General features: G+C 47.2%; 1 protein-coding gene across 1 annotated transcript; it reads left to right on the top strand.

The window, feature by feature from the left end:
* The first annotated feature begins 13,482 nt into the window (after window positions 1-13,482).
* On the top strand, window positions 13,483-14,820 carry LOC138249614 (uncharacterized). Its single transcript, XM_069203562.1, has one exon. It carries the CDS (start codon window positions 13,483-13,485, stop codon window positions 14,818-14,820), a length of 1,338 nt encoding a protein of 445 aa, XP_069059663.1.
* Window positions 14,821-15,441: the final 621 nt, after the last annotated feature.

Raw genomic sequence — 15,441 nt, 5'->3', positions numbered from 1 at the left:
GAAACGGAATGACATCATGCACCCTTTGACTCCTGATGACATCACATGGTTGATCCCTTGCTCCATGCATGGCCCCTTGACAGTCTTCGGGACATAGGTAGGGTCCCACTGGCATGGGTCCTCTGTACTTTTGTCACCGTCTTCGTGACGACACCGCAGGCCAGGGACAGCGAAGGCAGTGCCACAGGTCCCAAAAGACCAGCTTTGAGAGGCTGAACAGGCACATAAATGCAGCAGATAAAAATAATGAAGGAAAGAGGAAATGAGATGGCATGTTACTGAGGAACCACAGCTGGAATTAGTAGATTTGGAGCTGGATGAAACGACTGGCCCAGATGGGATGCACAGCAGGATACTGGAACAGCTGGAGGGGGTGTTGGCATGGCTGTCTGCTCATTTGTACACTAGAGACAGGCAATGTCCTATGGGACTGGAGACAATCAAATACATAGCCCTACGCCACAAACATTGGAACAGTGGGTGGGGTGGGGGAGGGCAATGGCACAAACCCACCCAATCTGACATTGGCAAAGTCAAAAAGTTTGGACTCACTAGTGAGGGGACCAAATGTGCAGTGTCTTATGTGACTTCATGCACTCTAGCACAGATTCAATGACAAGGGTTTAGAGGATGTCTCGTCTAACCACTGAGGCTTAGGAGTACAGGGCATATCATCCACTGGATCCCGTTAGCACTATATAAAACTGCTAATAACTAAATAACACATGGACAACTCTTAAGGCTGGCTAGAGAGAGGTTTAGCTATCTTTCAGAGTTAATACAATCAATACAAAATCTGTGAAAATATCAACTTCCCTTAGGTATTGGTTGTTGTGGCGTTTGCATATTGTTGACAGATTGTAATTGACATCCATGATGAATGGCATTCCGCCATTGTAGAGTCATAGGGTCAGTTAGTTGGTTAAGAGGTCAGGTGAGTTCACACAGCCATTGTACCTGGTGAAGACTGCTTTAATGTATTTAAGGGTGGGCAAAAACATTTTGCTTCGCCAGTGGAGTTTGTGTAGTTTTGCCCATTCCACGCTCTTCTTGGAGCGCAGAGCTCCTAAAAAAACTCTGCCAACTGTCACATGGCCGTGTTTTTGTGCCGCGTGACTCGACAGCAGTACGCTGGGGAGTGCGACAGAGAAATTCGAGCACTAGACCACCTCCTGGCGAGATTTTGCAACACAGACAATCACTGCAGATTGCTACCGCTCGTGTTGGAAAAGCTGTCGCTCGCATTGAGAAAGCTGCCCCTCGGGTAGAAAATCTACTCGAGCAGTAGAACGAAGTAGCACCTTCTGGCATTACGCGTGGTACCAATGGCGCTGATTGTACAGCTTAGGACAAGCTCCCAGCACTAACAATCAGTGCAAGCAGTGCAACATGCCAAATTCTGCCGCTCATGGAACTCCATGGAATCTCGCTGAATTTTTGGGTATCTGTGGAATTCTGCAGAGTGAAACTCTGTGACTTCTGATCACTCCTGTATGTTTTCTTATAAGAAGTGGACCCCTCATCAGGAAGAACCTGTTAGATTCTTCATATATATATTTATATATATATATATATATATATATATATATATATATATATATTGCAAGTCTATTATGGTTTCACTTCACATCCTGTTGAACATGGCACAGCTGACTGATTAATGGCCACGTTAGTGTGACGAAGGGTCTAGGCAAATCTTTCCACTAATTGCACACTTCAACAAGTTCTGCCTCAAGAAGGCATGTGCATGTGTATGTGCATGTGCATGTGTTGCAGACTCCCATTGCTCACCCTACTGAAAGTTCAAGAGTCTGGGTTGGTTCGTTGTTTGGCCAGAGCTGCTGGCTGTGCTTCTGTGAGCCAGTGGTCTCCGTAGCCATTGACACGCCCCTGCCACAACCAGAGCAACTTTCATCTCAGTGCCACTGAAGATGGCTTCTATGATGGACTTTACAATACACTTTGAATGCTGTTCCAGGTGACCTACCTAGTGAAGTTGACAACCAGGTCAACACTGTTGATTGGCCAAGGAAGTGAACAAACTGCTGAAAAGCAAGACCAGCAACCAGGCAGCCTTTGGAAAATGGAGGCTCCCAACATGGAGTTTATTTTCTCTTAAAACATTGAATTTCCTCAAAGCTCATCTCCCATTGCAGTGGCCATTTTACATTTTCTCTGCCCATGTTCACCATGCCTTGTATGGTGGACATTGGATATGGATAACCAGTGACAATTGCTCTGCTCTCAAGAAGGTGAGACGACAACTGCTATGACCCAATGACCGCATGTGGATGGACTATTGGGGCAGAGGTTAATGATGGTGGATCCAGGGAAGGCTTCACCAACTGTAGCTCAGCAGTTCCACCTCCTAAGGAGGCAGAAGGAAAAATGCCCAACCAATCCCTAAATTAGACCGCCAAGTCTTTGATGCACAACTGGGAGGGGAGTCACACTCTAATACACCTTGTTCACTCAACAAGAAATATCAAGGAAAAAAAAGTTTGAAATGAACAAAATATGTTTGGGAGATAACATATTATTTATTTGCACATACATCATCAATCATGAAATGTTCATGTAAATATAAATATACTGTCTTCTGAAATTCAGGGACACAGTTCTGCAGGAGAGCTCATCATCTACTGAAGTGCCTAGATCCACGGAGCACCCAGAAAACACTTGGCCTCACCTCCGACTGAGTATGGACAGCATGGGATCTCTAGCTTCTCGCGGTGGATTAGCCTGTGATTTCATGGTTGTGGAGTGATCTCATCCTATTTCTCCAGATCCGATGGCAACCTCTCTATTAGGGAGTCACTGATTTGGTGGCCTCTTGGCACTCATCTGGAAAGGAGGGAGGAGCTGAGTGGCATTGGAACTCCCACTCATTTTCAAAGAGGCCCTTCCCTGTGATTGGTTGCTTCTGATGTCAGTCACCCCTGTGAAGAGGAAGGTATATTGGGGTGCGAGTTATGGTCTGCATGGCTGTTGTGCAATTTAAGGGATGGAATCTTAACCATAACTTGTGAATTTCACTGGTTTATCGGTTTTACCTTGTAATCATAATTGCACCTTAACTGTAACGTTTCAAGAGTTTTCTAATGTTTTCATACATATGTTAAGGTGTTACAATAAAAACTAACCATAACTTCTTTGCTAACCTTTGATTTTGTTCAGTCAAGTTTGGGGCTTGTTTGATCATATATAACGCACAACCGCTCTCTGCGCCCAACATATTTGGTCATAACTTGTTTGATGAATGGTGATGCAATATGTCTGCTGTCACACACACATGACTGCAGAACAGCCATTTAACAGCGTATCCCCTTTAGAACAACAATTTATCAATGCATCCCCTCTGGAACAGCCATTTATCAGTTAATTCCCTCGAGAACAGCCATTATCAGTGCATCCCCTCTATAACAGCCATGTATCAGTGCATCTCCTCTAGAACAGCCATTTACTGGTGCATTCCCTCTAGAATAGACAATTACCAGTGCATCCCCTCTAGAATAGCTATTTACCAGTGCATTCACTCTAGAACAGCCATTTACCAGTGCATCCCCTCTAGAACAGCCATTTACTGGTAGATTCCTTCAAGAACAGCCATTTGCCGGTACATCCCCTCTAAAACAGCCATTTATCAGGGCATCTCCTCTAGAACAACCACTCATCAGTGCATCCCTTCTAGAACAGCCATTTACTGGTGCATCCCCTCTAGAACAGACATTTATCAGAGCAGCCCTTCTAGAACAGCCATTTATCTGTGCATCCCTTCAAGAACAGCCATTGATGAGTGCATCCCCTCAAGAACAGCCATTTATCAGTGCATCCCTTCTAGAACAGCCACTTATTGATGATCCCCTCTAGAACAACCATGTATCAGTGCATTCCCTCTAGAACAACCATTTGCCAGTGCATCCCCTCTAGAATAGCAATTTACTTGTGTATCCCCTCTAGAACAGCCATTTACCGGTGCATTCACTCTACAACAGCCATTTACTGGTGCATTCCCTCTAGAACAGCCATTTACTGGTGCATCCCGTCTAGAACAGCCATGTATCAGTGCATTCCCACTGGAATAGTTATTTACCAGTGCACCCCCTCTATAACAGCCATATATCAGTGCATCTCCTCTAGAACAGCCATTTACTGGTGCATGCCCTCTAGAATGGACAATTACAGGTGCAACCCCTGTAGAATAGCCATTTACCAGTGCATTCACTCTAGGACAGCCATTTACTGGTGCATCCCTCCTAGATTAGCCATTCACTGGTGCATCCCCTCTAGAACAGCCATTTATCAGTGCATTCCCACTGGAATAGTTATTTACCAGTGCACCCCCTCTATAACAGCCATATATCAGTGCATCTCCTCTAGAACAGCCATTTACTGGTGCATGCCCTCTAGAATGGACAATTACAGGTGCAACCCCTGTAGAATAGCCATTTACCAGTGCATTCACTCTAGGACAGCCATTTACTGGTGCATCCCTCCTAGATTAGCCATTCACTGGTGCATTCCCTCTAGAACAGTCATTTATCAGTGCATCCCTTCTAGAAAAGCCATTTATCGATGCATCCCTTCAAGAACAGCCATGTACTGGTACATCCCCTCTAGAAAAGCCATTTATCAGTGCATCCCTCCTAAGTTCAGCCATTCACTGGTGCATCCCATCTAGAACAGCCATTTATCAGTGCATTCCCTCGGGAGCAGCCATTTACCGGTGCATCTCCTCTAGAACAGTCATTCATCAGTGCATCCCATCTAAAACAACCATTTATTAGTGCATATCCTCTAGAACAGCCATTCATCAGTTCATCCTTACTATAACAGCCATTTACTGGTGCATCCCCTCTAGAACAGCCACTTATCAGTGCATCACTTCTAGGGCAGTGATTTATCAGTGCATTCCATCTGGAACAGCCATTTATTGGTGCATACTTTCTAGAACAGCCATTTATCAGCGCATCTACTCAAGAACATCCATTTATCAGGGCATTGTAGGAAGCTGGACTGGCTTGTAGTGAGTACCAAGGGGTACTTACACCTTGCACCAGGCCCAGGTATCCCTTATTAGTGTATAGGGTGTCTAGCAGCTTAGGCTGATAGATAATGGTAGCTTAGCAGAGCAGCTTAGGCTGAACTAGGAGACGAGTGAAGCTCCTACAGTACCACTAGTGTCACTTGCACAATATCATAAGAAAACACAATACACAGATATACTAAAAATAAAGGTACTTTATTTTTATGACAATATGCCAAAGTATCTCAGAGTGTACCCTCAGTATGAGGATAGCAAATATACACAGATATATGTACACAATACGAAAAATATGCAGTATAGTCTTAGAAAACAGCGCACACAATGTATAGTTACAATAGGATGCAATGGGGACACATAGGGATAGGGGCAACACAAACCATATACTCCAAAAGTGGAATGCGAACCACAAATGGACCCCAAACCTATGTGACCTTGTAGAGGGTCGCTGGGACTATTAGAAAATAGTAAGGGTTAGAAAAATAGCCCACCCCAAGACCCTGAAAATTTAGTGCAAAGTGCACTAAAGTTCCCCAAAGGACATAGAAGTTGTGATAGGGGAATTCTGCATGAAAGACACAAACCAGCAATGCAACAACGATGGATTTCCAGTCGAGGGTACCTGTGGAACAAGGGGACCAAGTCCAAAAGTCACAAGCAAGTCGGAGATGGGCAAGTGCCCAGGAAATGCCAGCTGTGTGTGCAAAGAAGCTGCTACTGGACAGTAGAAGCTGAGGATTCTGCAAGAACGACTAAGGGCTAGAGACTTCCCCTTTGGAGGATGGATCCCCCACGCCGTGCATAGTTGTGCAAAAGTGTTTTCCTGCCAAAAGACTGCCAACAAGCCTTGCTAGCTGCAAATCGTGCAGTTAGGGTTTTTGGATGCTGCTGTGGCCCAGGAGGGACCAGGATGTCGCCAATTGTGTCTGGGGACAGAGGAGGCGTCGAGCAAGACAAGGAGCCCTCTCAAAAGCAGGCAGCACCTGCAGAAGTGCCGGAACAGGCACTACGAAGAAGAGTGAAACGGTGCTCACCCGAAGTTGCACAAAGGAGTCCCACGCCGCCGGAGGACAACTTAGAAAGTCGTGCAATACAGGTTAGAGTGCTGTGGACCCGGCTTGGCTGTGCACAAAGGATTTCTGCCAGAAGTGCACAGAGGCCGGAGTAGCTGCAAAAGTCGCGGTTCCCAGCAATGCAGTCTGGCGTGGGGAGGCAAGGACTTACCTCCACCAAACTTGGACTGAAGAGTCACTGGACTGTGGGAGTCACTTGGACAGAGTTGCTGGATTCAAGGGACCTTGCTCGTTGTGCTGAGAGGAGACCCAGGGGACCGGTGATGCAGTTCTTTGGTGCCTGCGGTAGCAGGGGAAGATTCCGTCGACCCACAGGAGATTTCTTCAGAGCTTCTAGTGCAGAGAGGAGGCAGACTACCCCCACAGCATGCACCACCAGGAAAACAGTCGAGAAGGTGGCAGGATCAGCGTTACAGAGTTGCAGTAGTCGTCTTTGCTACTTTGTTGCAGTTTTGCAGGCTTCCAGCGCTGTCAGCAGTCGATTCCTTGGCAGAAGGTGAAGAGAGAGATGCAGAGGAACCCTGATGAGCTCTTGCATTCGTTATCTAAGGAATTCCCCAAAGCAGAGACCCTAAATAGCCAGAAAAGAGGGTTTGGCTACTTAGGAGAGAGGATAGGCTAGCAACACCTGAAGGAGGCTATCAGAAGGAGTCTCTGACGTCACCTGCTGGCCCTGGCCACTCAGAGCAGTCCAGTGTGCCAGCAGCACCTCTGTTTCCAAGATGGCAGAGGTCTGGAGCACAGTGGAGGAGCTCTGGGCACCTCCCAGGGGAGGTGCAGGTCAGGGAGTGGTCACTCCCCTTTCCTTTGTCCAGTTTCGCGCCAGAGCAGGGCTGAGGGGTCCCTGAACCAGTGTAGACTGGCTTATGCAGAAATGGGCACCATCTGTGCCCATGAAAGCATTTCCAGAGGCTGGGGGAGGCTACTCCTCCCCTGCCTTAACACCTTTTCCCAAAGGGAGAGGGTGTAACACCCTCTCTCTGAGGAAGTCCTTTGTTCTGCCATCCTGGGCCAGGCCTGGCTGGACCCCAGGAGGGCAGAAACCTGTCTGAGGGGTTGGCAGCAGCAGCAGCTGCAGTGAAACCCCTGAAAAGTCAGTTTGGCAGTACCAGGGTCTGTGCTACAGACCACTGGGATCATGGGATTGTGCCAACTATGCCAGGATGGCATAGAGGGGGCAATTCCATGATCATAGACATGTTACATGGCCATATTCGGAGTTACCATTGTGAAGCTACACATAGGTAGTGACCTATGTGTAGTGCACGCGTGTAATGGTGTCCCCGCACTCACAAAGTCCGGGGAATTTGCCCTGAACAATGTGGGGGCACCTTGGCTAGTGCCAGGGTGCCCTCACACTAAGTAACTTTGCACCTAACCTTTACCAGGTAAAGGTTAGACATATAGGTGACTTATAAGTTACTTAAGTGCAGTGGTAAATGGCTGTGAAATAACGTGGATGTTATTTCACTCAGGCTGCAGTGGCAGGCCTGTGTAAGAATTGTCAGAGCTCCCTATGGGTGGCAAAAGAAATGCTGCAGCCCATAGGGATCTCCTGGAACCCCAATACCCTGGGTACCTCAGTACCATATACTAGGGAATTATAAGGGTGTTCCAGTATGCCAATGTGAATTGGTGAAATTGGTCACTAGCCTGTTAGTGACAATTTGGAAAGAAATGAGAGAGCATAACCACTGAGGTTCTGGATAGCAGAGCCTCAGTGAGACAGTTAGTCATAACACAGGTAACACTTTCAGGCACACTTATGAGCACTGTGGCCATGGCTGGCAGGGTCCCAGTGGCACATACAACTAAAACAAAATATATACAGTGAAAAATGGGGGTAACATGCCAGGCAAGATGGTACTTTCCTACACAACCCCCCCCCCAAACGAAGGACAATAAGACTAGTCATTACCTGATGGGTCTTCATTGTCTAAGTGGAAATATCTGGAGAGTCCATCTGCATTGGAGTGGGTACTCCCAGGTCTATGTTCCACTGTATAGTCCATTCCCTGTAGGGATATGGACCACCTCAACAATTTAGGATTTTCACCTTTCATTTGTTTTAGCCAAAGTAGAGGTTTGTGGTCTGTCTGAACAATGAAGTGAGTGCCAAACAGGTATGGCCTCAACTTCTTCAGTGCCCAGACCACAGCAAAGGCCTCCCTCTCAATGGCATACCAACGCTTTTCTCTAGGGGTCAACCTCCTACTAATAAAAGCAACAGGTTGATCCTGGCCCTCAGAATTAAGTTGTGATAGGACTGCCCCTACTCCTAATTCAGATGCATCAGTTTGGACATAGAATTTTTTAGAGTAACAAGGGCTTTTCAGGACAGGTGCAGAGCACATGGCCTGCTTCAGCTCCTCAAAAGCTTTCTGACAGTTTGCTGTCCATAATACCTTTTTAGGCATTTTCTTTGAAGTGAGGTCATTAAGAGGGGCTGCAATGGAGCCATAGTTCTTTATGAACCTCCTATAGTACCCAGTGAGGCCTAAAAAGGCTCTCACCTGAGTCTGAGTGGTAGGGGGAACCCAATCAATAATTGTTTGGATTTTCCCCTGCAGTGGTGCAATCTGTTCTCCACCAACAAGGTGTCCCAGATAAACCACCTTTCCCTGCCCTATCTGGCACTTTGAAGCCTTGATAGTGAGGCCTGCCTTCTGCAGGGCCTCCAAAACTTTCCATAGGTGGACCAGGTGATCATCCTAGCTGGAGCTAAAGACAGCTATATCGTCCAGATATGCTGCACTAAAAGCTTCCAGCCCTTGCAGGACTGTGTTCACCAACCTCTGAAAAGTGGCAGGTGCATTTTTCAATCCAAAAGGCATTACTGTGAATTGGTAATGTCCTCCAATGGTTGAAAATGCAGTTTTAGCTTTAGCATCTTCTGATAATTTGATCTGCCAATACCCTGCAGTCAAATCAAAAGTGCTTAGATACTTGGCAGATGCCAGTGTATCTATGAGCTCATCTGCCCTGGGTATAGGGTGAGCATCAGTTTTGGTTACCTGATTGAGACCTCTGTAGTCTACACAAAACCGCATTTCCTTCTTTCCATCTTTGGAATGAGGTTTTGGTACAAGTACCACAGGAGAAGCCCATGGACTTTCAGAGTGCTCAACCACTCCCAGTTCTAACATTTTCTGCACCTCTTGCTTTATGCAGTCCCTGACATGGTCAGGCTGCCTATAGATCTTACTTTTGACAGGCAAGCTGTCTCCAGTATCTATAGTGTGCTCACACCAAGAAGTGGTACCTGGCACAGTAGAGCAGAGTTCAGAAAACTGACCCAGGAGATTTATGCAGTGGTCTTTCTGCTCAGCAGTAAGACAATCTGCTAATACAACACCTTCCACCAGAGCATCTTGCTCTGTAGAAGAGAAGAGATCAGGAAGAGGATCACTGTCTTCTTCCTGTCCCTCATCAGTTGCCATGAGCAGGGTGAGATCAGCCCTGTCATAGTAGGGTTTCAGGCGATTGACATGGAGCACCCTAAGGGGACTCCTGGCAGTGCCTAAGTCAACTAAGTAGGTGACTTCACCCTTTTTCTCAACAATTGTGTGGGGTCCACTCCATTTATCTTGGAGTGCTCTTGGGGCCACAGGCTCCAAGACCCACACTTTCTGCCCTGGTTGGTACTGAACCAAAACAGCCTTCTGGTCATGCCATTGCTTTTGGAGCTCTTGGCTGGCCTGAAGGTTTTTACTGGCCTTGTTCATGTACTCAGCCATCCTTGATCTGAGGCCAAGTACATAATCCACAATATCTTGTTTTGGAGCTTTTAAAGGTTGTTCCCAACCCTCCTTGACAAGTGTTAGTGGACCCCTAACAGGGTGTCCAAAGAGGAGTTCAAAGGGGCTGAAGCCCACTCCTTTCTGGGGTACCTCCCTGTAGGCAAAAAGGAGGCATGGTAAAAGGATATCCCATCTCCTGCGGAGTTTTTAAGGGAGTCCCATAATCATGCCTTTGCGAGTTTTGTTAAATCTCTCCACCAGTCCATTTGTTTGTGGATGATAGGGTGTGGTGAACTTGTATGTCACCCCACACTCTTTCCACATGGCCTTCAAGTAAGCAGACATGAAATTGCTTCCCCTGTCTGATACCACCTCTTTTGGGAAGCCCACCCTGGAAAAGATTCCCAGGAGGGCCTTTGCCACTGCAGGAGCTGTAGTGGTCCTAAGAGGAATTGCTTCAGGATATCTGGTGGCATGGTCCACTACCACCAAGATAAACCTATTGCCTGAAGCAGTAGGAGGGTCAAGGGGGCCAACTATGTCAACCCCTACCCTTTCAAAGGGGACCCCAACCACAGGTAGTGGAATAAGGGGTGCCTTTGGGATGCCACCTGTCTTGCCACTGGCTTCACAGGTTTCACAGGACTTACAAAAATCTTTTGTGTCCTCAGACATTCTAGGCCAATGAAACAAGGGAACAAGCCTGTCCCAACTTTTCATTTGCCCCAAATGTCCAGCAAGGGGAATGTCATGAGCAAGAGTGAGGAGGAACTTTCTGTACTCCTGAGGAATCACCAATTTCCTGGCAGCTCCAGGTTTTGGATCCCTTGCTTCAGTGTACAAGAGGTTGTCCTCCCAGTAAACTCTGTGAGAGTCACTGACATCCCCATTTGCTTGTTTGACAGCTTGCTGTCTTAGACCCTCTAGTGTGGGACAGGTCTGCTGTGCCACACTCAGTTCCTCCCTTGCAGGCCCCCCTTCGCCCAAAAGCTCAGCAGTGTCTGCTTCCAGCTCCTCTGGTGTAGGTTCTGCACAGGGTGGAAATTCTTCTTCCTCAGAAGTAGAATCCACTGTAGATGGAGGGATAATAGGTAGTGTTTTACTTCTACTAGCCCTAGCTTTAGGGAGCACTTGGTCCATTGTTCCAGGATCAAAGTCACCCTGTCCTTTTTGGTTTTTGGCCTGAGCCCTGGTCAAAGCAAAAATATGCCCTGGAATGCCCAGCATTGCTGCATGAGCCTCCAACTCCACTTCTGCCCAAGCTGATGTCTCTAAATCATTCCCTAATAGACAGTCTACAGGTAAATCTGAGGCAACTACAACTTTCTTTGGGCCAGTAACCCCCCCCAGTTGAGATTTACAACAGCCATGGGGTGGCTAAGGGTGTTGTTGTGAGCATCGGTTACTTGGTACTGGTGACCAAGTAGGTGTTGTTCAGGGTGGACCAGTTTCTCTATCACCATTGTGACACTGGCACCTGTGTCCCTGTAGGTCTGAACCTCAACACCATTTATTAGGGGTAGTTGCTTGTACTTATCCATGTTAAGGGGACAAGCAACCAAGGTGGCTAAATCAATAGCCCCCTCAGAGACTAACACAGCCTCTGTGGTCTCCCTAATCAGACTAAGTTACCAAAGGTGAGCCCAGCTACTCCCTTAGATTGGCTACTGGTAGGTTTGCTCCCACCACCACTGCTATTAGTAGGGACACTAGGTGTAGCAGTAGGGGTTGTAGTGGTAGGAGGCTTGGTGCTTTTCTTTGGACAACTGGGATCTGTTGTCCAATGGCCTTTTATTTTACATAAATAGCACCATGGTTTCTTTTCTTTGTTTTGATTGGAAGAGGATTTGGAGGCTCATGCAGCAATGCAGTCGATTCCTTGGCAGAAGGTGAGGAGAGAGATGCAGAGGAACCCTGATGAGCTCTTGCATTCGTTATCTAAGGAATTCCCCAAAGCAGAGACCCTAAATAGCCAGAAAAGAGGGTTTCGCTACTTAGGAGAGAGGATAGGCTAGCAACACCTGAAGGAGCCTATCAGAAGGAGTCTCTGACGTCACCTGCTGGCCCTGGCCACTCAGAGGAGTCCAGTGTGCCAGCAGCACCTCTGTTTCCAAGATGGCAGAGGTCTGGAGCACACTGGAGGAGCTCTGGGCACCTCCCAGGGGAGGTGCAGGTCAGGGGAGTGGTCACTCCCCTTTCCTTTGTTCAGTTTCGCGCCAGAGCAGGGCTGAGGGGTCCCTGAACCAGTGTAGACTGGCTTATGCAGAAATGGGCACCATCTGTGCCCATGAAAGCATTTCCAGAGGCTGGGGGAGGCTACTCCTCCCCTGCCTTAACACCTTTTCCCAAAGGGAGAGGGTGTAACACCCTCTCGCTGAGGAATTCCTTTCTTCTGCCATCCTGGGCCAGGCCTGGCTGGACCCCAGGAGGGCAGAAACCTGTCTGAGGGGTTGGCAGCAGCAGCAGCTGCAGTGAAACCCCTGAAAAGGCAGTTTGGCAGTACCAGGGTCTGTGCTACAGACCACTGGGATCATGGGATTGTGCCAACTATGCCAGGATGGCATAGAGGGGGCAATTCCATGATCATAGACATGTTACATGGCCATATTCGGAGTTACCATTGTGAAGCTACACATAGGTAGTGACCTATGTGTAGTGCACGCGTGTAATAGTGTCCCCGCACTCACAAAGTCCGAGGAATTTGCCCTGAACAATGTGGGGGCACCTTGGCTAGTGCCAGGGTGCCCTCACACTAAGTAACTTTGCACCTAACCTTTACCAGGTAAAGGTTAGACATATAGGTGACTTATAAGTTACTTAAGTGCAGTGGTAAATGGCTGTGAAATAACGTGGACGTTATTTCACTCAGGCTGCAGTGGCAGGCCTGTGTAAGAATTGCCAGAGCTCCCTATGGGTGGCAAAAGAAATGCTGCAGCCCATAGGGATCTCCTGCAACCCCAATACCCTGGGTACCTCAGTACCATATACTAGGGAATTATAAGGCTGTTCCAGTATGCCAATGTGAATTGGTGAAATTGGTCACTAGCCTGTTAGTGACAATTTGGAAAAAAATGAGAGAGCATAACCACTGAGGTTCTGGATAGCAGAGCCTCAGTGAGACAGTTAGTCATAACACAGGTAACACTTTCAGGCACACTTATGAGCACTGGGGCCCTGGCTGGCAGGGTCCCAGTGACACATACAACTAAAACAACATATATACAGTGAAAAATGGGGATAACATGTCAGGCAAGATGGTACTTTCCTACAGGCATCTCCTCTAGAACAACCACTCATCAGTGCATCCCTTCTAGAACAGCCATTTACTGGTGCATCCCCTCTAGAACAGCCATTTATCAGACCAGCCCTTCTAGAACAGCCATTTATCGGTGCATCCCTTCAAGAACAGCCATTGATGAGTGCATCCCCTCAAGAACAGCCATTTATCAGTGCATCCCTTCTAGAATAGCCATTTATCAGTTCACCCCCTCTAAAACAGCCATTTATCAGTGAACACCTTCTAGAACAGCCATTTATTGGTGCATCCCCTCTAGAACAGCCATTTATTTGTATATCCCTTCTAGTACAGAAATCTATCAGTGCCTTCCCTCTAGAACAGACATTTATGAGTTCATCCCTTCTAGAACAGCCATTTATCGGTGCATCCCCTCTAAAACAGCCATTTATCAGCGAATCCCCTCTAGAACAACCATTTACTGGTGCATCCCCTCAAGAACAGCCATTTATCAGTGCATCTCCTCTAGAACAGCCATTTATCAGTGCATCCCCTCTAGAACAGCCATTTATCAGTGTATCTCCTCTAGAAGAGCCATTTATCGGTGCATCCCCTCTAGAACAGCCATTTATGAGTGTAACTCCTCTAGAACAGCCATTTATCGGTGCATCCCCTCTAGAACAGCCATTTGTGCGTGAATCCCCTCTAGAACAGCCATTTATTGGTGCATCCCCTCTAGAACAGCCATTTATCAGTGTATCCCCTCTAGAACAGCCATTTACTGGTGCATCACTTCTAGAACAGCCATTCACGGGTGCATACTCTCTAGAGCAGCCATTTATCAGTGCATCCCCTCTAGAACAGCCATTTATCAGTATATCTCCTCTAGAACAGCCATTTATCGGTGCATCCCCTCTAGAACAGCCATTTATGAGTGAATCCCCTCTAGAACAGCCATTTATCGGTGCATCCCCTCTAGAACAGCCATTTGTGCGTGAATCCCCTCTAGAACAGCCATTTATTGGTGCATCCCCTCTAGAACAGCCATTTATCAGTGTATCCCCTCTAGAACAGCCATTTACTGGTGCATCACTTCTAGAACAGCCATTCACGGGTGCATACTCTCTAGAGCAGCCATTTATCAGTGCATCCCCTCTAGAACAGCCATTTATCAGTATATCTCCTCTAGAACAGCCATTTATCGGTGCATCCCCTCTAGAACAGCCATTTATGAGTGAATCCCCTCTAGAACAGCCATTTATCGGTGCATCCCCTCTAGAACAGCCATTTATCAGTGCATCCCCTCTAGAACAGCCACTTACTGGTGCATCACTTCTAGAACAGCCATTTACGGGTGCATACTCTCTAGAGCAGCCATTTATTAGTGCATCCCCTCTAGAACAGTCATTTACTGGTGCATCACTTCTAGAACAACCATTTGTCGGTGCATCCCATCTGGAGCAGCCATTTATCAGTACATCCCCTCTAGAGCAGCCATTTACAGGTGCATCACTTCTAGAACAATCATTTGTCTGTGCATCCCATCTGGAACAGCCATTTATCAGTGAATCCCCTCTAGAGCAGCCATTTACAGGTCCATCCCCTCTAGAACAGCCATTTATCGCTTCATTCCATATAGAGCAGCCATTTGTTGGTTCATCATCTCTAGAACAGCCACTTATGAGTGCATCCCCTCTAGAGTGCCATTTATCGGTGCCTCCCCTCTAGAATAGCCATTTATGAGTGCATCCCCTCTAGAGTGCCATTTATCGGTGCCTCCCCTCTAGAACAGCCATTTATGAGTGCATCCCCTCTAGAGTGCCATTTATCGGTGCATCCCCTCTAGAGCAGCCATTTACAGGTGCATCACTTCTAGAACAATCATTTGTCGGTGCATCCCATCTGGAGCAGCCATTTATCGGTGAATCCCCTCTAGAGCAGCCATTTACAGGTCCATCCCCTCTAGAACAGCCATTTATCGCTTCATTCCCTATAGAGCAGCCATTTATCGGTGCCTCCCCTCTAGAACAGCCATTTATGAGTGCATCCCCTAGAGAACAGCCATTTATCAGTGCATCCCCTCTGGAACAGCCATTTATCAGTGCATGCCCTCTACCTTTAAAACCTTGATTCATAATCAGGATCATGAAAGGTGGGAGCAGCCCCCCTGATTTATATGGACTGTCAGTAAACTAGAAATTATTCAGAAGATCCCTTTTGAATATTTAGTGGTGAGAATAACTTTAAGGAGTGCTTGCTCAGAGTTCCCCTTTGTGATTTACCAGCCTCTGGGCTTCAACACAGACTTTCAAGCACAGACTTCAGATTTTATGAGCATGCTTAGCCCAG

The sequence above is a fragment of the Pleurodeles waltl genome, chromosome 8 (genome assembly GCF_031143425.1).
Source record: "Pleurodeles waltl isolate 20211129_DDA chromosome 8, aPleWal1.hap1.20221129, whole genome shotgun sequence".
Lineage (NCBI taxonomy): Eukaryota > Metazoa > Chordata > Amphibia > Caudata > Salamandridae > Pleurodeles > Pleurodeles waltl.
The sequence above is the reverse complement of the archived record's forward strand: the minus strand, read 5'-3'. Positions and strand labels throughout refer to the sequence as shown.

What these genes read in the sequence shown, in the direction of transcription:
- LOC138249614 (XM_069203562.1), top strand. Translation starts at nt 13,483, where the DNA reads ATGAGTTCATCCCTTCTAGAACAGCCATTTATCGGTGCATCCCCTCTA.